The sequence below is a fragment of the Rhodnius prolixus genome, unplaced genomic scaffold (assembly GCF_049639745.1).
Source record: "Rhodnius prolixus isolate KJV_2025 unplaced genomic scaffold, Rpr scaffold_4, whole genome shotgun sequence".
NCBI lineage: Eukaryota > Metazoa > Arthropoda > Insecta > Hemiptera > Reduviidae > Rhodnius > Rhodnius prolixus.
Genome location: NW_027411614.1, coordinates 850,741 through 873,173, shown reverse-complemented (window position 1 = coordinate 873,173; position 22,433 = coordinate 850,741). Strand labels below are relative to the sequence as shown.

General features: G+C 34.8%; 1 protein-coding gene across 5 annotated transcripts in view; it reads right to left on the bottom strand.

Annotated features, from left to right (window-relative positions):
- Nucleotides 1-22,433, bottom strand: part of LOC141455902 (uncharacterized) — a 461,930-nt gene that overhangs the window by 45,602 nt on the left and 393,895 nt on the right. For all 5 annotated transcript variants that reach the window (XM_074131387.1, XM_074131386.1, XM_074131388.1 and 2 more), the window contains one exon: nucleotides 6,401-6,732. In XM_074131387.1, coding sequence (XP_073987488.1) covers nucleotides 6,408-6,732 — 325 coding nt within the window. In that variant the 3' untranslated portion in view covers nucleotides 6,401-6,407. The remainder of the gene's footprint in view (nucleotides 1-6,400; nucleotides 6,733-22,433) is intronic.

The window sequence follows — 22,433 nt, the reverse complement described above, 5'->3', positions numbered from 1 at the left end:
GATTTACGGTAAAGTGGGAGTTTAGAAAGAGAGAGAGGGATTCTGCTCTCATTGATGATGGGAACTGTCTTCCAGCAAACTAAAACTGTGAGTCTAATTACTAATTACAACCTCAATTGCGTTCTACTCCATGGGCGTTAGATGTTAAAGAGCTAATAGTGGGATGTCTGACTGCGAACTAAAGGACAAGTTTTGCGTTGTCCAGGATGTTAGCCCTTTATCTCTCTCTTCCCTGAGCTCTCTCTCTCCGGGTAAATACACTATATACACAGTTTTACTAAGTGTATTTAATGCGCATGCGTCCTCCTCCCTTTAGGGTCCTTTCTTCTCACTTAACTTGCTTCACCTTTGATCCTCAACGACCAAACCTCTCTTCCTATATCAGGGCGCAATTAGCCCCTCCTGACTAACCGTACTTCTTCTGGAGACTTCGACCAACATCACTCTGCACTAAATGAATTTCCTTTGACTGTTCAATGGACAGCTCCCTCAATGTCCATTAACAACAGTTTAAAAGGAAGGGTTGGTAAAACTGTTAGAACTAGGACCCCATTACCGTTTGCCCTTCCTTGCTGAAGAGCCAGGCTTTTAATTGTTCCGTTAGTTGTTAGTGTGGTGGGTGGGGAGCTGCGACTGACATCATCTTTATGCTTTATTTACTGCATATTGAACAATCTTCACTCTAGCCTTCCTTAACAGGAACAAAATTTTGTTCTACAAAATCTCACTTACTACACCCCCCCTTTGTATGCAATACTAGGACAGTATTATAAATATTGTTTTAACGCAACTAAAACTAGATAGTTCGATCTTTAGTTACAATAACTGCAATATGTTCATAAAAGAAGGAGTATTAGCTGATAACAGTGAATGCCAGTACATTATAACATAAAAGAGCAAATTATAGTAAAGTAAAGTAATTGCCTATTTTTTTAGGCGGGCTTTACGTCCAACTACCAATTAGGTATCGTGGACGGAGGCGACTAGCAAACATACTTTACTGTAAATTTCTTTTATTAATCCATTAAATAAAATCCAAGGCCTGAAGACCAGGGAATCGAATCCACTAAACCAACAATACATCTTAGCATTGCGGGTCTAGCCTACAACCGCTTAGCTATCGTGGCGCCTATAAAAGAGCAAATTATATAAAATAGAAATATTATATTAGGGAATCATTATATAAAAGGAAAAAATTTAAACCAACGAAAAATCCTAAGCTGTACGCCACGTTTATAATAAAGAGAGCTTTCTTCATTCTTCTATGTCTGTAGTTAGTGCCCAAGTCATAAGTTGCATAGCTCGGTGAACAACAGATTCTTTGGTGGTAGCCATGTGCAGGTACCAATTTGAGGAACACATTCACAGGTGACGCTGGTTTGGAACAGCCAAGCTTCAAAATGGGCAGGTTTTTTTTTTGGTGATTTATTTTTGGTTGGGGCTACCTAAATAACAATAAGGGAGGGCGGACTTTATTGCTAAAAATCCCAAATTTGAGGAAAATGTCATCACCGGTAGTGTAGATTATCTGATTGTTACTCCATTATTCTTCTGAACTTTTTCCAGTGCACTGCCAGATCCTGGACAATGTTTCCCCACCCCCTTTAAGACAGCACTGTCCATTGAAGGACAGTGCTGTCTGTAAGAACCTCCTAAGAAAAGAAAATCTTTGGATCATTAACCGAGCGGTTATAGGCTAGACCCGCAATGCTAAGATGTATTGTTGGTTTAGTGGGTTCAATTCCCGGGGTCTAGGCCTTAGATTTTATTTAATGGTTAATATGAGAAATTTATAGTAAAGTATATAGCTGGTTATAGACTAGACCCGCAATGCTAAGATGTATTGTTGGTTTAGTGGGTTCGATTCCCCTGGTCTAGGCCTTGTGTTTTATTTAATGGTTAATATGAGAAATTTACAGTAAAGTACGTTTGCTTATCGCTTATTAGCTGGTTTCAAACCCGGGATCACCACGAGCGAATCCAGTACACTAACCAAAGTGGAGTTAATTCCTTCTCTGCAAGAATTAATACAAGAAGAAAATGTCCTCATAGCCTTCTGGGAGTACTGATTAATCTGAATGTGCTCAGTTTGTTGGTCTGTTCGAGGAATTAAGAAGAATGCACTGCCAACGTGATCAACTCAATCATTCGAATTGAAGAAGTTGCATCAATTCTCCCCATTACCTTATACTATTTTTTTTTTTTACGATTTCCATTGCGTGTTCACAATAGATTCTTTTTTCTCTTACTTTTTGAAGAAGACTTCTTACAACTGTAAGAGAAAGTCTAAAGGATATAAAAGTCGGATGTAATTTAAATTCTTCCTAGGCAAATGTTACTTTTATGTAGAAACATTATTAAGATTAACACACAGGTGACGTCATTTGTATACCCGCCCCCCGCTTGAATTTCTTCCATTACGTCACTGTAATATAAGTTAACAACCAGTAATAAAACCTAATAAAAATGTTTATACTAATTTCTTTTTAGAATTGTTCCCCTTGGTAATCTGATTTCGGCCCTTCCGCTTTTACCCAACATCTCCTCCCCTTATTCCTGTTTAAAGAAAGAAAAGGAAAAGGGCCAACCATAAACATTTGAGTTTAGTGCAAATTAGAATTGACTTTTCCAATTCTAACCTTTTAACATAAATAAACTTCTAAAGAATCCCCCTCCAACAGGTCCCCTCTAGTTATCTTTACCTTTAAAGTGATTTGCTTAACTAACTTTTTTGTAACCAATGTAATTTATTTGAATTCTTAAAAAAAATAAAAATAAAAATAAATAAATCTTTCCTCATTCAAAGTTACTTCATTAGAAAAACGTTTTCAAATGAACTTAAAGCTAAAAAGCTTCTATACAAACAACTTTAAGGTATTAAACTGGCAAGAAAACTTTAACCAAATTCCTTAAATATTAACGACTATTCAGGTACTTAACATCGCCCAGGCTTTCAAACAGGATGTGACATCCAATTTTACTCCTTAAATTAAGGGGGGGAAAAAAAATCCTCCCTAACTTCAACAGGTTTTACGAACTAATTTAACTCCTCTTAACAGTACTCAGGAAATAGGTCTGTTCATTAAAGAAAAATGGAAATCAAATCCGTTATCCCTGAAGTGTCCATGAACTATCGAATTTTCGTAAAAAAACAAATATTTTTAAAAAAAGTACATATCTAAAAATATTCAATAAACCAGATTTAATAAGGAAATCGATAAAAAATTTTTTTAAAAAAATGGTCCTGTACAGCTACTATGGGAATATTCTAAATCCTATTGTGGGCGTTGCGGAATCCTTTTTTTTTTTTTTTTTTTTTTGAAGTGTGACCATCAAAATAATGGGTTCATAATAAGTAACAGGCGTAATGGGGGGGGGGGAGGAACCGACAAGTCAGAGAGGCAAGCAAGTTCATTTATTAGCTTGAGCTCCTTTAAAAGTAAACTAGAGTAAAGTAATGCCTATTTTTTCAGGCAGACTGTATTGACGTCCAACTACCAAATTAGGTGTCATGGACGGAGGTGACTAGCAAACAATACTTTACTACAAATTTCTCATATTGACTCATTATGAGATTTTATTATGAGATTATGTGATTACCAGGGGAATCGAACCCACTAAACCAACAATACATCTTAGCATTGCGGGTCTAGCCTATATCTTCCTAACATACTTTACTACAAATTTCTCATATTAACCATTAAATAAAATCCAAGACCTAGACCAGGGGAATCGAACCCACTAAACCAACAATACATCTTAGCATTGCGGGTCTAGCCTATAACCGCTCGGCTACCACGGCGCCTTTGAGCTCCTTTAGCATTAAGTTCCCCTAGTACAAACTGCTATTTAAATTATTTAATATTTTTATGCACGGTTTACTCATCTAATTAATTCCAGTTTGGCAGTTATAAAAATACATATTTCCTGAGCTAACCACGTTTGCTAAAACTACGAAGTTAGTGTTTTGCACAATCCCAATCTTTTATTAATATTTATTTTGAAATCTTTGTCAGCAATTATTTTTGGGATATTAATAAAAAAAGAAATATTAAGTTTATAATAAAAATATAATAAATTCAAAACAAAAAGGAAAAAAATTAAAATAAAAAATAACATATTAAATTGAAGTTTATTAATATTATTATTATTTGTATTTTATATTACAAAATTTACATATATAAATAAACTTAACGTAACAAATTAATAAAATACAATAAGTTTTCTTATTCAATTTATTTATTTTTTGTTTATATAAAGTGTTACAAAATATACACAAAAAAAAAAATAATAATTAAAAAAATGATAATAGTAATAATAACAAATGGTTTTTGTAATAATTACGTAAATGAATGGGAACAAAAATTGAAATTTTGCAACCGCCCATATTTTTATATTAAATATTTACAAAATAATTCTTTTATATTAAAACTTAATTGAAAAAAATAATAGTAAAAAAAATTATCATAAAGACGGTGAAAACTATTTTTTTCTCTTTTTTATTTTATTTATTATATTTCAAATTTACAATTTAAATATTGATTAAAGAGATCTTTTTTTATTTAAAAAAAAAAAATTCTTTTTATTCGCTTTTTAGTTGAAAATTAATTCGAATAAAATGTTAATAAAAGAAATAAAGAACGATTAATTATTATATTTACATTTTGAATTTTTTTTTTAATTAAAAAACAAAAAATGAGAATTTGGAGTTCTGTTCTGTACAATTCCCCTCCTCCCTAAAAATTTATGAACATATATTTTTATTTTACAATGTTATTTTCTTAAAATTTAATGTACAACATTATTTTAATACGTAAAATCTGGATTGGTAAAGCTCTCTCACCGGGAGTGATTCAATTTTTTTGTCTGTTTGTTTCAAAAAATCAATTTAAGTTATCCTAAATTTTGAAAACATTGCTTTCGAGTTCATTAGCCGTTGGTCGAAAATTCCGATAGCATTTTACTTTGTTAACAATTTATTATTTAAATTGAAATTACGTGTAATTCAAGTTTTTGATAATTTTTCAAAACAGAGTCTTTTTTAATTATGTTTGGACAAATATTCTTGAATATATCTTTAATAAATGATTTTGCATTCACATTTCTAAAAAAGGATACCCAAAAGTCAAAAATTTGCCAATCGAATTTTCCGTCAATATAGACATTAATAGCTTTTCTTATTATTGTGGCTTATTATTGCCTAACCATTAGTGAAATCGACACAGTCAATCGATAGTCCATTAATTGTAAATATCCATAGATATTAATTTAAAACTTAAGAAGTGATTTTTCTCTGTATTTTTGAAATTTTTGTTATACAACCATTTAGATGGGAAGTCGCTGTTCCATCTTCAGTATACCAAAAGTTTCGAATCTTATTGTGTTTTCTTCAGTGACGCAGACATTAATAGAAAGATGATAGTTTCGAAGGTAGTCGCTACTACCGCATAGATTTCTATAATTATTTTTTTTATGAGTAACACCTGTACTATTTATTATGAAGCTATACTCTTCGGTCGCTAATTAAGGGTTTGCCTAGGGGTTGAACATCTGGGTTTGGGTAATGGACTGGATCATTAAGGCTAAGTTTTGGGGCTTTTAATTGTATCCCTCTTACGTTGTTCTATTTTTGTTCCTAACTAAAGCGTTAGTCTGTCCAACGTGTGACTTTTTAGAAAAAATAATCTAAACCGGATATGTGTGCAAATTATAATCAAATCTAAATCAAGATGATGGGATCTTTAAGGGATCATTGCGGTTAAATTAAAGTATAACCTAAATTAAAGCACTCGTAACAGGAATTCAAATAAAATCAGAGCCACTGAAGAAGTAACACACGTTTATCAATGGAAGTATTAAATAGATTTTTTTTTCTCTCTCTCTCTCTCTACAAACACTATCCGCTACAAAGAAGTCTATGTAATCTCTTTGTTGTAACAAAACAGCCAGAAAATGAATGAACAATCGCGACCCGTTGATAATCAATAAAATGAAGAAGGCTATCAATGAATGGAATCCCCACCGTAATCCTTTGAGCTAAAGAGTTTTTTTGTTTTGTTTTTATCAATGAACGTAAACATGATTGTAGATTGTGGAAGGTTATATTTTTGTAGTATGTTTTGCGTACTCTCTGTGGACTGAATCCTAGATGCAACACTATGAATGGTTAATCTATGTGAAGAATAATATTCATTTTACTATGAAATAGAAGTAATAATATGAGAAAAACTTTTAATTAAAAAAATCATTAATGGATGGACGGAAGGTTGATTTGAGAACAAAAGGAAATGCGTAGAGGGAGTAATAACCATGCAAAATTATAAATTACAAAAAAATAAAATAAAATCAAAAATGGTACAATCACAAACACACTGTGGAGAATATATACAGATATTCTCACCGTGTGCTCAGTCCCGGCTCCTACGAGGTCTGCCAACCTTGCCCTTACGTACTCCTGGCGCCGGCGATGGTGCTGCCCCGCTTTGGCCGGCTCCTGTACCACCGCTAGCTTTAACCAATTTATGCCAGTCTTGTTCACAGACTAGACTTCCGCCTAAAAGGTAGTAACGATCACCGGGCACCAATTGAGCACCGCATTTTGAGCAGGCAAAGCACTTAAGGTGGAATACATGGTGCTGTGGTCCTCCGGCGCCGGAAGATGCTCGCATAACAAATTCACTGGCTGGTATTGTCTGGCCACAGGCTGAACACGCTCCCGTGCTGCCGAATAACCTGTAACACATAAAAACAAAATACAATAATTAGAAAATTGTTTGCAGTATGAAGAATATTAATGAGTTAAGAAACAGTAAGAGTAAGTCGTGTGAGTCTTCACAGCAGATCTTTTGTTTCGTATTCAGAGGATGGTAAATCTGTGAGAGTCGGATATAGAGGAGATACAAGGGAGTTAACAGCGAATAAAGAGATAATAAGAGATAATTATGTTGAAGTAGTGAGTAACGAAGAGGCAGTCGATGTAAGAGGATTGTTTAGTATAAACGTGAGCTTAAAAGAAGCACAGCGATGGGGTGTTGCCGCCTCCTAGTTCGCCTTCACTTGGGGGCGGTAAGCTTTCCTAATTCTCTTCTCTTCTCTTCTTTTTTTTTCTCCTTCCCTCTCCGACTGCCACCACTTCCTAATTCAATATAAAAACAAACACTTGTCGAGCAAAAGAAGATTCGGTGTCAAACCGAAAGGAAAAGATCGGTTTAGAAGGAGTTGGTTGGTTACCAAGTGGGAGAGATGAGTGCTACAGTACCGTCGCTACTACTACTCTTCTTGTTGTTGTTGTGTGTTCGTGTTATAAAGCAGCCACTCTGTGTGGAAGTGGCGGCCGGAAGTAAGTAAGGGGGAAGTTAGAGCTAGGAGAAGATTTCCTTTCTTATTCATGTAGTCTTTGAGCACAGCTTAAAGAAGTAAGAGCCATGAGCTATGTCTCCTCGGCGTTTAGCCTAGCTTTTTTTTTCACTTTCTCCTCTGTGTGTCTGTTAGTGTGCGTGCTGCTTTCACAAGAGAGCCCCCAATAGTTGCGTCATCTACATTTCCACAGTGACGTCACCTGTATCCTCACTTAACATACCTTTCTCATTTGCTCACTTTACAGCAGATTTAGTTTCATCCTTCACTTTTCATTGAATTAAGACTTATTTATTACCACCACCTTTTATTCTAATACCAGGACGCCCGGAGCATGTACTGCCGGCCTCCGGACAGTATTCCCTCGAAACAACAATGCCAATTACAGGGTAGTAAGCTGTAAAAAGTTTTTAGGAAGAGAAAATCTAAGAGTCGGCAGGTGGATTCGATCCGGGGGATCTTCGCACGGGAATCTCTAAGGCGTAACTACATCTGAGGTCTTAAGCGCTCGGAGGCAATTTCAATGCTCTACCGGTCTTATATCATCTATTCATTAAAATGAACACTTGATCGGTCAATCAATTTAATTCAAATTTGGCTGAATTTTGGTTATATATGTAATCTTTGTAGATTGTATTAAAAAAGGGCGGTTCCACCAAAAAGGGCAAGGAATGCAGGCAATCCAAAATGCCCATTGTTCCCTGCCCCACCTCTCATCTCATGAGAGATACCGGGGTTTTGAAACAACAAATCCGGCTAAAGTTTGCCAGGTACCAATACAATAAACTAATAAAGTAGTAACAGAACACTAGGGAGCATAACGACTCAATCGCCCAGTGCACTGGAATAAACCTAGAAAGTTCGTTAAGATTACCAGATGCCACAATCTCCGGTAAGGAAACATTTGGCCTCCCGAAGACCAAAAATCTAGTTTTAGAATAAACGGGGCACACCTCTACAAAGTGCCGCACTACCCGATAAGTCAATCAACTGAAACAAAACACTGAAATACCATAAAAAGATCAGAGTGGATCCGATGTATCCATGTGCCCCCCCTCCTTACTGACTTATTTAAAACAAGGATGAGATTGAAAATATGTAATCATTAAAACTATTTAACTGGTAAATAAGTCCACATATACTTCACACAAAATTATATTCTCAAAGGAAGTGACGCACAAACCCCTCCCTCACCATTCACGAATCCCCTTATCTCAATTTTCTTTGAATAATGTGCCCAAGTTTTGTTTGGAATGTGTTCGTCTGATGTGATGCTGATGTCCACCTAGACTAGTCATCGGACTGAACTTCCGGCGATTTTGAGTTATGCTGTAAACACAACTACACAGGCAAAGGCACAAATTTGTGTATCAAAGTTTTGATACGTTGAGCTCTAAAAAAAGTTTCACCATCATTGGTTGGTATAAGACGACAATTGTCTTTATAATGACACAATTGTATTTATTGTGTGCTTGCATAGACATGTCTAGGTGCTTGGTAAATGATAGAAAGAGAATTATTACTAATTCTGTAAAGAGGAGATGCTGTTGCAGATAGTGAGAGTGTGGGAGAGAGAGACAGAGAGGTTCTGAAAGAAAGGTAAAAAACCATTACACTGACGACTAAATGAGTATATGAATAATTCAGTAGATAGCCGAGTGACACTGATTTCAGTGTCTGTGTGTCCGTGTGTGTCTACACCCACTAATCTCCATCATATTCAGCATCTTTTTGTCTTACCTAACTCCCACTACATATCTAGAGATAATTTATATATATCATTTGAATTCATTAAATCTATCTTACACTTTCATAATGATGATTAAAATTTAAATTACACCCACACATTACTGTGGTATTTGTTTACCAATTATGTATTACTAATTAGGCATCCACTATATTATATATGATTTAATCAGACAAATCATTAAGAAACTCGATAAGTCAATCAACTGAAACAAAACACTGAAATTGGATTTTATTTAATGGTTAATATGAGAAATTTACAGTAAAGTATGTTAGGCGGTTATAGGCTAGACCCGCAATGCTAAGATGTATTGTTGGTTTAGTGGGTTCGATTCCCTGGTCTTCAGGCCTTGGATTTTATTTACTGGTTAATATAAGCAATTTGTAGTAAAGTATGTTTGCTAGTCGCCTCCGACCACAACACCTAACTGGCGGCAGTTGGACGTAAAGACTGCCTGAAAAAATTGGCATTACTTTACATTTAATTCACAAAGTTGGGGACAATTATTTTATTATTTTTTTTACTGAAGTTACTGAAAGAAATAAAAACAGTAGAGTTGTTAGTATAATTCTGGAACACTATTAGGAGCATAATCCTGGAGATTGCAGTAGCGTTACTATCATTTGGCACTGTACACACTCTTGAGAAACAGAAGCACAGTTTTAATACAGGTATGGAGGGAATGAGAAAGATTAAGCGTTAACAAGCCAACATTGGCCAAAGAACTAGCGAAGTTACTTACCAACCAAGTCATTATCAAGAAAATGTAATTGCTCTATTATGCGGAAGAGATAATACAAGAGCGCATTACATCATATTAACTCTAGTGTAATGTTTGAACTTAGTCTAGTGTAAATATTATTACGGATTCATGTACAATGCGCACAGAATTAATCCCAACCACGTATATATTTCAGTTAATATTATTTTTAAATTATTCTCCACAGTTTTATGTTAAGCTAAAACCCATTCCTTCCAGGAAGCAGTGTAGCGTTCCGAGTCTTGAACCCTAGCCCCCCCCACCCACCACCCAATAATACATATCCAATATCCGCACTCCAGCCTTGGAAACCTGGGAAGATGTGTTTGAAAGATGAACAGAAGAAAGTGAAACAATCACAATTTCACAAACTGGGGGGGCATAAACTTTGCGCAAACCTTGGTTCTGTTCTATGTACGCTACTTTGTTGCTCAGCATCTTCAAATTGCTCTGAGATGAGATGAATTTAATAACCATTTTCTAACGCACAAAAGACTGTATGAAAATAGTTCTAAAAACCTGACATTACTAAACAACATATTATTAGGATGAATGGATTTATTAGGTTGAATGTGGCTATTAGGGTGAATATATTTATTAGGGTGAATATATTTATTAGAAAGAATGTATTTATTAAGATGAATGTAGTTATGAGCTTGTGTATAAACTTTGTTGTAAATAGCTGATTTAAAATTTAGGCTAGACCTGTTCGGGGTGCGAGGAATATCGAGTACTCCACCCGGAGTAAGAAAAGACGTGTTAGGGCCGTCAATAGGTTAGTTTCGACTAGATAAGATGTTGGTGTAGATCAGCCAACATAGTGAAGTGTCTATTCACCGATACAATTCCGATACAAAGGGACTTTGATGTTGCGCACCTTAAAAATCAAAAAAATAAAATAAACAACATATCGTTTTTTTAAATACTACTGGATCTACGTAGAAATTTGGGGTTCAGCAAAGAAATCCAACCTCAAATTGAGCAATCCTTACAATCCCACCCATCATTACCTGGGACATGAATAACTTATTTCCTTTGTAATCTTATTTATCCATAATTATGTTTATTTTTCATTTCAGGTCCTGTAGAAAGTGGAGTAAATCCGATTGTCTGAAAGCTGATCTTGAAGTACACATCCAGAAGGGTGTTAGCATTAAGACATCTTTGGTTCTAAACGGTGAGTTTGGACAATCAGTTCTGATAGATTTGTAAAGAAAGTTTGTATTATTGGTTATATTTGTGCTTTTCAAGTTAGTCGGTTATTATCTAGAGATATAACGAACGTGGTTAGCGGTGGAATAATAGGCCTGTTGTTTAGGTATTGACGGAGAATAGTCTAGACTTTGATGACCAAGGTCTAGTGTGATCGGAGTTGGGCTTTTGGATGGAAAGTTAGGCTATTACAGAATTGTGCTATTATCGCGTACCTGTAAAGGGCACGTTAGAATGCTTGGGGATACCAAAAGTAGATGGTATCTTATGCAGAATTTCATCATCCAGTGATATTCCACCATTTACTATATAACCCTTTGCATGGTAACCAAAAAAAACAAATCCCTTTTGCTTCCTCGAAAACACTGTACACATTTTTTCCCGTTTTTTGAAATGTAATTTTCATTGTTTTTAGTACAAAACTCTTTCATTTTCTTGATTTATTCTACCTTACTCTTCTTTGATGTGCTTCAATGTTTTCTAAATGTCCTTAAATCGCTTTAGCACTTCGTTAATCGCCGATCATCTGAACGTGTAAAAGCGTCTCAATGTTTCATCAGTTTGCAGATTTCTGGGCCACTTTTACAACTGACCACTTTCAGTAAAAAAAGTACGACCATTTCAGGACGTTGATTTCTTGATGGGAAATCTAGGCGTAGGCTCTTTATAAACCCCAGCGAATCGTGGCTCTGGTTTCTTTGACAATTAATCGTCCAAAGTAAATAATTTTACGTCAGCATGATCAATTTATCCATTTGAACAAAATTATTGGGGTAGATTAAGTTGTTAGGTTGAAGAATTAGGTATATTATTTACACGTTTTCCCTGTAGGGAAAAGTGGATTAGCCACTTCTTTCAGGGTACTTAGCGAGGTAATTGTGGTAATAGGTTTAATGCTAAATGTAGGTTTGTTTGCCGCCTCAGTGATCGCCACATAATTTGTGACAGCCCACCTAAAAAAATAGGCTTAGACTTTACTTATTACTTTAATATTTAAGAAAGATACGAGGATGATACCCTAGTTACACTGGCCAGCATCCTATAATTTTATGGATCCTACTAGGTGTTAGAATTAGAATTGGTGCCTCCATTAGAGTGAAAAAATTGTCACCATCATTACGTCAGCAAAAAGTTCACCATTAGTACCATTAACTTGAGAAATAATAGAAAATCTTTTAACGTGAGATTGCATAGAAACAAGGAGGTCATTTAATTGATGTGCGCTTATTGCACATGCAGGCGTTCACACACATAGAATGAGAAGATATATGTATATATATAGACATATAAATGCTAATTATATTTGTGGGACAATGACAAAGGGTTTTGTAGGCAGATATCTGCGCCTAGATGTGCTACAGTGGGGGGGGGGGGACAGGTGTGGTGTGTGTGCAGCAACAGTAATCTACAGCATGGAGCTAAGCTGTACAAGAGATAGATTATAGACTTGCCAGTTTACCTGTGGCTACAGCATACGTCATGGTTGATAGGGGACGAGTACCAATTACTATCAGTAAACATGGCAACACAAAGACCTCATCTCTCTCGCTCTCTATCTCTATCCCCCCCCCGTATACTAGACTGATATACTAATTAATTATTGCTCATACGAGGTAATTAGTCTTATACATGATTTAAACCAATGGAGGAATACATTGCACGGCGAAGAGGAAGGATGTACCTGGTTAAAGGCGCTCGGGCGGACGGACGACGAAGGGAAGTGGGATACCCAGTGAATATATTCATACACACCCATCCAGAGTTCATCCTATTACCCAAGTATATGGTAAACTGTTATCTGGCAACAGTTCTGGACCCCTTTTCAAACAGCACCTAGAAGCACAAAGTACCAAGCTAACCAATATGGGGGATCGTCCAAGAGAGCCCAGACAGATGGAAACTGGGCGGCTAGATGAAATGGACCAAAATTTACCTTTACCTTTAACAGTCCTGTATAAACCTTTAATATATTAGAGCTTGTATATAGATGTATATATATTTAACATTTAATGGTTTTAGAGAGGTCACTTAAATTAGTACAGAGAGAGAGAGTAATTCATAGAAGATGATAGAGTTACTCACAAACATTAGCAACTCGCTTCAGTTTACTATTTCTCGCAAATATCTAACATACTCATTACCAAACATCTGTGTGCTCACCAATCTCCTACTCAGAGAGCAGTAAACTAACATCCTCCGCTAATCTCTATAAATCTAAACCTTTATCTCCCACCCCCCACCCCTACAGCCTTTACAGACCTAAACAAACATTGGTGAAAGCAGAGAGCTCTATCAAATTACTGGATAATGTTACCATACTATATTGTACGTAACTAATGTGTAGTGCTTTAAATATAATATTAATCATGTGCTAAAAATAAGTTAAATATCTTGGAAGGGAGAGTCTAAAATAACAGACTCGAAACTTCTCAGATTATTTACATTAACTTAAGTAGTAAATGATTTCAGTATGGCGAAAAAATGGTAACTTTTAAAAAATAAGTTGATGGTGCAAAGTTATCTCCAAACTAGACTAAAAAGAACAGATGCTGTCGACGACTTAAAAAATTCTTAGGAAAAAGATTGAAACTGTCTCTAGACAACAAAAGACATATCTACTTTTTAAAAAACCCATCTGGGCGTATGGAATAGAGCTGTGGGTGTTCAACCAAATGTACCAATCTCCTAGGAAATCAATCTATACCTGGTTAATAAAAGGAACGTGGCTGACCGCAGAATTAATCCCCAAAGGCCGTGGGGCTATAAGGATAATTGCAGGCCTATTAACTGGCCACTGCAGGCTCAGAAAACATGGGCCTGGCAGAAGATAGCCTTTGTAGGTTCTGCAGGAAGAAGAGGAAACGGCACTGCACGTGTTGTGTCAGTGTGAGGAGGTTACTTCTCAGGGAGGAAAAACCAAGGCCTGAGAGCTTTACCCAGGAGCCACTCTCCAGAATTAAGAGTCTGATTAAGCGGACGGGTCTGGAGGGCGAGCTCTAAAGTCGGGGAGCCACAATAGATCCATAGCCTTGAGGCCGCCCTAATTTAATCTAATCTAATCTAATAAAAGGAATTTACACAGTACGTTTACTAGTCACCACCGTCCACGAAAACCTAAATTTGGTAGTTGGACGTAAAGCCAGCCTGGAAAAAATTGGCATTAATTACTTAACTTCTGAGGCGCCATGATAGCCGGAGCAGTTATAGGCTAGACCCGCAATGCTAAGATGTATTGTTGGTTTAGTGGGTTCGATTCACCAGGTCTAAGCCTTGGATTTTATTTAATGGTTAATAAAAGAAATTTACACAGTAAAGTATGTTTACTAGTCACCACCGTCCACGACAACCTAAATTTGGTAGTTGGACGTAAAGCCAGCCTGGAAAAAGTAGGCATTAATTACTTAACTTCTGAGGCGCCACGATGGCAGGAGCAGTTATAGGCTAGACCCGCAATGCTAAGATGTATTGTTGGTTTAGTGGGTTCGATTCACCAGGTCTAAGCCTTGGATTCTATTTAACGTTTAATATGAGAATTTTATAATAAAGTATGTTAGGCGGTTATAGACTAGACCCGCAATGCTAAGATGTATTGTTGGTTTAGTGGGTTCGATTCCCTGGTCTAGGCCTTAGATTTTATTTAATGGTTAATATGAGAAATTTTTTCAGTTAAGTATGTTTGCTAGTCGTCTCCCTCCACGATACCTAATTTAGTAGTTGGACGTAAAGCCCCGCCTGAAAAAATAGGCAATTACTTTACTTTACTTTTTTACTATATTTATACAGGCACTTAGGACGCGATGGATGTTATGAACATGATCAAAAACGGTTATAGGCTAGACCCGCAATGCTAAGATGTATTGTTGGTTTAGTGGGTTCGATTAACCAGGTCTAAGCCTTGGATTCTATTTAACGTTTAATATGAGAATTTTATAATAAAGTATGTTAGGCGGTTATAGGCTAGACCCGCAATGCTAAGATGTATTATTGGTTTAGTGGGTTCGATTCCCTGGTCTAGGCCTTAGATTTTATTTAATGGTTAATATGAGAAATTTTTTCAGTTAAGTATGTTAGGCGGTTATAGGCTAGACCCGCAATGCTAAGATGTATTGTTGGTTTAGTGGGTTCGATTCCCTGGTCTAGGCCTTAGATTTTATTTAATGGTTAATATGAGAAATTTTTTCAGTTAAGTATGTTTGCTAGTCGTCTCCCTCCACGATACCTAATTTAGTAGTTGGACGTAAAGCCCCGCCTGAAAAAATAGGCAATTACTTTACTTTACTTTTTTACTATATTTATACAGGCACTTAGGACGCGATGGATGTTATGAACATGATCAAAAACGGTTATAGGCTAGACCCGCAATGCTAAAATGTATTGTTGGTTTAGTGGGTTCGATTCACCAGGTCTAAGCCTTGGATTCTATTTAACGTTTAATATGAGAATTTTATAGTAAAGTATGTTAGGCGGTTATAGGCTAGACCCGCAATGCTAAGATGTATTATTGGTTTAGTGGGTTCGATTCCCTGGTCTAGGCCTTAGATTTTATTTAATGGTTAATATGAGAAATTTTTTCAGTTAAGTATGTTTGCTAGTCGTCTCCCTCCACTAACGAATTTAGTAGTTGGACATAAAGCCCCGCCTGAAAAAATAGGCAATTACTTTACTTTACTTTTTTACTATATTTATACAGGTACTTAGGAGGCGATGGATGTTATGAACATGATCAAAAACGTCTTTTATGAAGAGAATTCCTCCAAAACAAAAAACGCTTTAAATTCTTTTACAATCAAAAGACGAAACAATATTTTCACGTTTTGAATAAGCCTTGATTAATCACTGGGAAACAATTATTAGAAAAATAAATTTAAAAAAATTAAACAAACAAAACTAAGTTATTGTTGGAAAATTAAAGAAAAAGAATTATCCAGTTTGTTTTCCTTCTCTCTAAAAAAAAGAAAAGAAAAAGAAAAATTCACAAAAGATTGGTTGAGCGAAGTAAAAAAAAAAAGCTTGTACCAGAGTAAGTTTTAATGAATGGCCAAAACGCAATTAAACTTTATATAAAAGATGAAGTAGTTATTGATAAAGGGTAGTTAATGAGGCGATCAATTGTATGAATGGCCGACGCTCTTACAACTAAGACGGAACTTCCTCCCATCTTACTGTTTTATTTTATTTTTTAAAGAGATTTTTAAAAATTTATTTTCCTTATCTGCCCCCAAAATGATAAGGCTTGTCCATTCTGACATTCAACTTCAATTAACTATTTCTCATCCAGGCTGGGATACTCACAGGAGAAAATTTGAACAAATTGATTTAGTTAAGAGGACAACTTCCGGTTGATCGATTTTCGTAACCTTTTTGTGACACCATCTGTTGGCACTTAAGCTAAACATCAGATTTGAACTTTCTGAGATTTTTCATTTTTAAATTTACTTTGTGGTTGCAAACAGACGAAAATTACAGACAACTATTTATTCTAACTTACGGAACTTCTAAACGGAAATTTCCGGTAAAACAAAAACAAACAAACAATCGAAAATTTGGACGTTTAAAATACCATTCAATTACTTTATTTTATTTATTTATTTATTTTTTATTTTTTTGTATCCCTAACCGGAACTGCCATCCATCATCGGAAGCAGATTAGTTTGTATAGAGATATTGTCTTCACTTATGTTTCCGTCTTCGCTTTACACGTTGGATACTAGCAAACGTGTGTGCTACGATGAATAAAATCAAAGATATTGTTCAGCACTGCAGACCTAAATCACATTTTCAAGGAAAAAGTTAGGTACAGAGAGTAGGCAAACCATGCTGACGTTCATGTATTGCATGTTTAATCTACCTACGATGGATAAAATCTTTGATTTTATCCAGCACTGCAGACCTAAACCCCATTTTCAATAGAAAAAGTTAGGAATAGGCAAACCATGCTGACGTCCATGTATTGCATGTTTAATCTACCTCCGTTGATTAAAGAAAGTCTAAAATCGGTCCGAGATACCATAAATATGCCAACGATGGATAAAATCAAAGATATCATTCAGCCACTGCGGATCTAATCATATTTTGAATCTCTTTATTGAATTTATAGCTGCCTGTTGACAAGTAATTGTTATTACATTCATATTACTTGCTACATACATTACATTCTTTATTATACTATAATTAGAGTCAGAGAAATTAAAAATCTAATTATTAGAAAAAAAAAGATTGGCAGCTTAGCAAACAAAAATAAAGAGAACCCATAATGTTTGTTTGCATTAGACGAGACCAAGTCTTTAGAATTTGTTTTGGCTAGACGTTGAGCATGTTACACCAGTATTTAATGGATTCGAGGTCGAATTAGAATTACTACTTTGTGATATATTTATCTATCAAGTATTTTTTTTTTCTTTTTAAAATAGACTCCATTAAAATACCAAAAAATTAGACATTTCACACATTCTCAATCCAGGCAGAACATTAGACTAGATGTTTCACAAATAGACTTTAAAAAAAAAAAGACAGCTTTTTAAATTGAAAATATACAAATAAATATAAGTAAAAATAAATGTAGTAAGCGTTAATTAAGAATTTAACATTAATGAATCTATCACCTTGAGTTTATAAGTATTAGATTTATATAAATAGTAATAAATTAATTTGCACTTAAACAAGTAATATAAGCAATAAATACAAATTATATTAATTACATTTAAATTAATGAAATTAATTTTAATTACAATTAAATAAATTTAATTTTAATTACAATTAAATAAATTTAATTTTAATTACAATTAAATAAATTTAATTTTAATTACATTTAAATTAATTTAATTTTAATTACAATTAAATTAATGACATTTTAATTTAATTTAAATTAATTTAATGTAATTTATAAGAGCAAGTTTAATTAATTAATTTTATTTAAACTTTAAATGAAATTAAATTAATAAATATAATTATAAGCAATAAATAAAATTACAATTTATACCTAAACAAGTTAATACCATCCCTGAGATATTACCTTAGGTTAAACCTGAGCTAAACTGAATTGTGAAATTGCCATCCTAAGTTAAATGCTGCGCCATTGAAACTAATTTTTACTGTCTCCTAAAGTTTTGCGATCCAGGAAATCGCGAGGGTAAAAGAGGATGTTAAGAAATATAGGTTCCTTTCAAAATAAATAAACACTTAACAAATTAAAAAAATAAATAAAAAATAAAACTTGATTGAAATGGAAGATAATTGCTGCTGTTAAGAATAGAATTGGCAAAAGGAGGGAATCTTTTCCTTGTATTGATAAGGAGGAGATAAAAGTAGCTCTAAATGGAGCAAAAAGAAATACTAGAAATGGTGCAGCATGGAGGTGTGAGGAGGAGGAGGAGGGGGGTTGTAGCTCTGCAGTACTGAGTGGTGGCGGGGGCGGTGGTGGTGGCTAATTACATAAGGAAATCAGGAAATCTTTGCCATGCGCAGACATTGATTAGCTCTAGAGCAAACACTTGCCAATTACTTGGTGCTCTCCTAAAACTCGCCCTCCTCTTCTATATCTTCTTGTCTAGCGTGTGGGGGGCGGCAGCTTACCCTTCAGAGTACAAGTGGGTGTTGTTTCTACCACTTTCTTCTCCAATCCCTCTCTCTCCCTTTACCATCTCACTACTTCTTCGTCTTCCTTTCTTACTAATCCTGGAAGAAACGAATGGGTGCTCTGTTCTACTAATTAAGGAATTCTCCCTCACAAGTCTTAGGCTCGCTTTCTCTCTCTCCTGCTGAACGTTCTTTCAGATCTCCTCTTCTTCAAGTAGATCTGTGTGTCTGTGTATGTATGCATGTATTATACGATATACAGGAAGTGGCAGCCTACATACTATATACTATTCGTATATACATATAATACACACACAAACACAAGAATATATAACTTCTTGTCCAAATCCCAATTAACCAATTAAATTGGATTCCTAATTAAAACACTCCAGTTTTAACATAAAACTTGTCAATCTTACGTTACTTTCCAAATTTTGGTAGGCGCTAATTAAAGCTATTTATATGAAGGTAACAGACAAACTTACTTTCCTTATTTGTAGTTTGCTTTTCTTTTTTAAACCGGTATTTTTACTTCCTCTTAGAGAGATTTTCAGGATCGATAGGTGTGAAAAAAAAGTGTTTGGTTTATTTTGGGGAAAATTAGTTCATTCGGAAAAGTACTGGAAGTTCAAGTTTAATCACTAAATGACCACCAGGGGAAAATCTTTCATTTCATGACGTAATCCCGGAAAATGGCTCCCATGATTTCCTCCCTGAAGCTTGGTACGCTCAATGTATTCCATTTATTTAAAACATTAAAACAAGAAAAATATGTACAAAGCTGTTTTTTTTTTTTTTTTTTTTTTTTTTTTACAAAAAGAAGTTGACTTCAATATGTTATAATTTTGTCACTTTAAAGACGCTATTTTTGGGGAAAAAATTGCTAAAAATCAACTCAATTCCAGGATAGTGGTTACTTCCGCTCAGATAATTTTCTTAAATTTTAAATGTTGGGTAAATATTATTTTAATATTTAGGCGCTACGATAGCCGAACGCTTATATGCAAGACCCGCAATGCTAAGATGTATTGCTGGTTGCAGTGGGTTCGATTCCCGTGTCTCTAGGCCTTAGATTTTATTTAATGGTTAATATGAGAACTTTATAGTAAAGTATGTTAGGCGGTTAAAGGCTAGACCCGCAATGCTAAGATGTATTGTTGGTTTAGTGAGTTTGACTCTAGATCGGAAATCTGCTCGAAACTCTATACTTCCTCTTAAAGGAATAAAAAAAGTGAAATTAAAAAAAAAAGAAAAAAGGAATCACTCATGGAAAACAAAGACTAAATAAGCGCAAAGTAAAATAAGCACAAAGTTTGCAAAAGAAAAACGAAAAAAAAAAACTTTAAAAATCAACTTAGCAATTATGCAGCATTTTCTTCATTAAGTTAATCTCTTTTTCGGTGCGCCATTTTCTTTTTTACCTACGTTTTGTTTCCCTTTATCGCTTAGCTAATTATCCATTAAGCAACTGGTAAACTTTATTGACTTTCCACCATCTCTCATTTTTCTTTTAAAATTAAAACTTAACAGAAACAAAAGCAAAATCTTATTTAGGGTGGTAAAAAAAACAATCTGGCGTGAAATTCTAAGGGAGAAATGACGTAACTTTCTTGAACGGAAGTAGTTCTTAAACGACTACGATTGTTAAGGCAAAAGATCGCGGAGGTGATGATGTTTCAGATTCCTCAGCAGTGGTTTATTTTGGAAATGTGAAACCTCTGTGGTGTAGTTTTCGCGAATGAAGGGAAACATCTACTTGGAATCTGTTGTACCAGGATTTTGGGTTTAAGTCAAGAAACAAAATTAACTATTGTGGTTAGTTAGTGTATATTGTAGTGACTCTACTGTATTCTTAGCCCTGCACATCGAAAAGAAAGCAGTGAGAAATGATGACGTCTTTTTGTAATTTGAGTTTCATGCAACGTCATTGAGTGTAACAAGTGATAATCTGAAAAGAATTTTTTTTTTTTGGTAGGGAGTTCGTTTAAGACTGAAGTTTAGAGGTTCTATGTAAAGTGGACTGGTTGGTTTGTCTATTATGCAGTAAAAAATAGGCGCCACGGTAGCCGGAGCGGTTATAGGCTAGACCCGCAATGCTAAGATGTATTGTTGGTTAGTGGATTCCATTCCTGGTCTAAGCCTTGGATTTTATTTAATGGTTAATATGAGCAATTTATAGTAAAGTAGGTTAGGCGGTTATAGGCTAGACCCGCAATGCTAAGATGTTGGTTAGTCAATTCAATTCCCGGGTTCTAAGCCTTGGATTTTATTTAATGGTTAATATGAGAACTTTATAGTAAATTACGTATGTTTGCTAGTCGCCTCGTTCATGACTCCTAATTTGGACTTGAAGCTTTTTGGACTTAAAAAGTAGGCATTACTTTACTTCTTTTTAGGCAGTAAAAACCGTAAATAACCAGGATAATTGCTCTACTTAGTTTCCACAAATTTGCAAGTGGTTGTTATCTCTAACGCAATTCCTCTCCCTATGATTAGATATTAAAAATTATTTGAAAATTTCATGTACAAACAAAGTCAGGAAAAAAAAAATGAGAGAACAAAGTGATAAATTATATTAAAATAATTTACGACGGCCGCCCAAAACAATTTAGAAATGGTGTGAAATTTACCGGTTGAAAACAAGAGACCAGTAGAGGATTTGGTTTTGGTGCCAGTGTGTGTGTTGAAGTGGTAGAAGACCAGGGTGTGACAAGGCCACTGGGACAATTAGGTAAAGTGTTGTGGGCACAGAGTTGCTGGAGTGCCGCCAATGGGCCACCCTAATCAGACAGATTCGCCGCCCCTGTAGGCCCCCGTAAACAAACTGCTGGCCACCTCTCTGATTGATTTACAACCGTAGATGTTCTGCTTTTTTTTTCTTTAATTTTTTGTTTTGTTTTCACTCTTCTGTCCTATTTTCTGTACTGTTTTGTTCTTTAAATTTTATGTTGGCCATACATCAGAGGAATTATAAAAAAGACTAGCATCTATAAAAAGATTTAACATCAAATTAATCTCATTCTCTCGCTTACCAAACAGGGAGTAAACTGAATCCATAAGATAATTAATTAATGCACCAGCAGTGCTAATAATGATGTGATATGAGTGATTAAAAATCAATAGCCCAGATGAGGAGACCCACTGATTTTGTTCTGACTGTAAGAGGATAGATAACATATTTTACTAACAAAGTTCTTATATTAAACACTAAATAAAATCCAAGGCCTAGACTAGGGGAATCGAACCCACAAAACCAACAATACATCTTAGTGTTGCGGGTCTAGTCTCTTAACCACTCGGCTACCGTGGTAGATATAAAGTTAGTGTATTCGAAAAAAATGTAAAAGTTAGAACCTTGACAGTTTTATTAAGAGAATGTTTTCACCAAATTATTTGTATTATTTGTAATTAAGACTTAGTTATTTAGTTAAATTATGAAATTTATAAAAACATTTTTTGTAAATTTTTATATAATAATGTTTTAAACTAACTGACAGCAGTAAATCTTAGCTGATCAGTTCTTAACCTTTCTTAAGAAAAACATCCTCACCTCAACCTCAGCCAAGTTGAAAATGAAATATGCTAATCAAGCTTAACGGCCAACACCGATGAGGTGTGATAATGTAAAACTTTAAGGCTGAGTGTTATAAAGGATATAAAGATGCAATACCTCTCTGTAGATCTAGTGGAATATCGTGTAACTGAAATGTTAACGTAATAAATATTTATATAGCGTAGAATAAATATATATATATATATATATATATATATGTATTATACTAA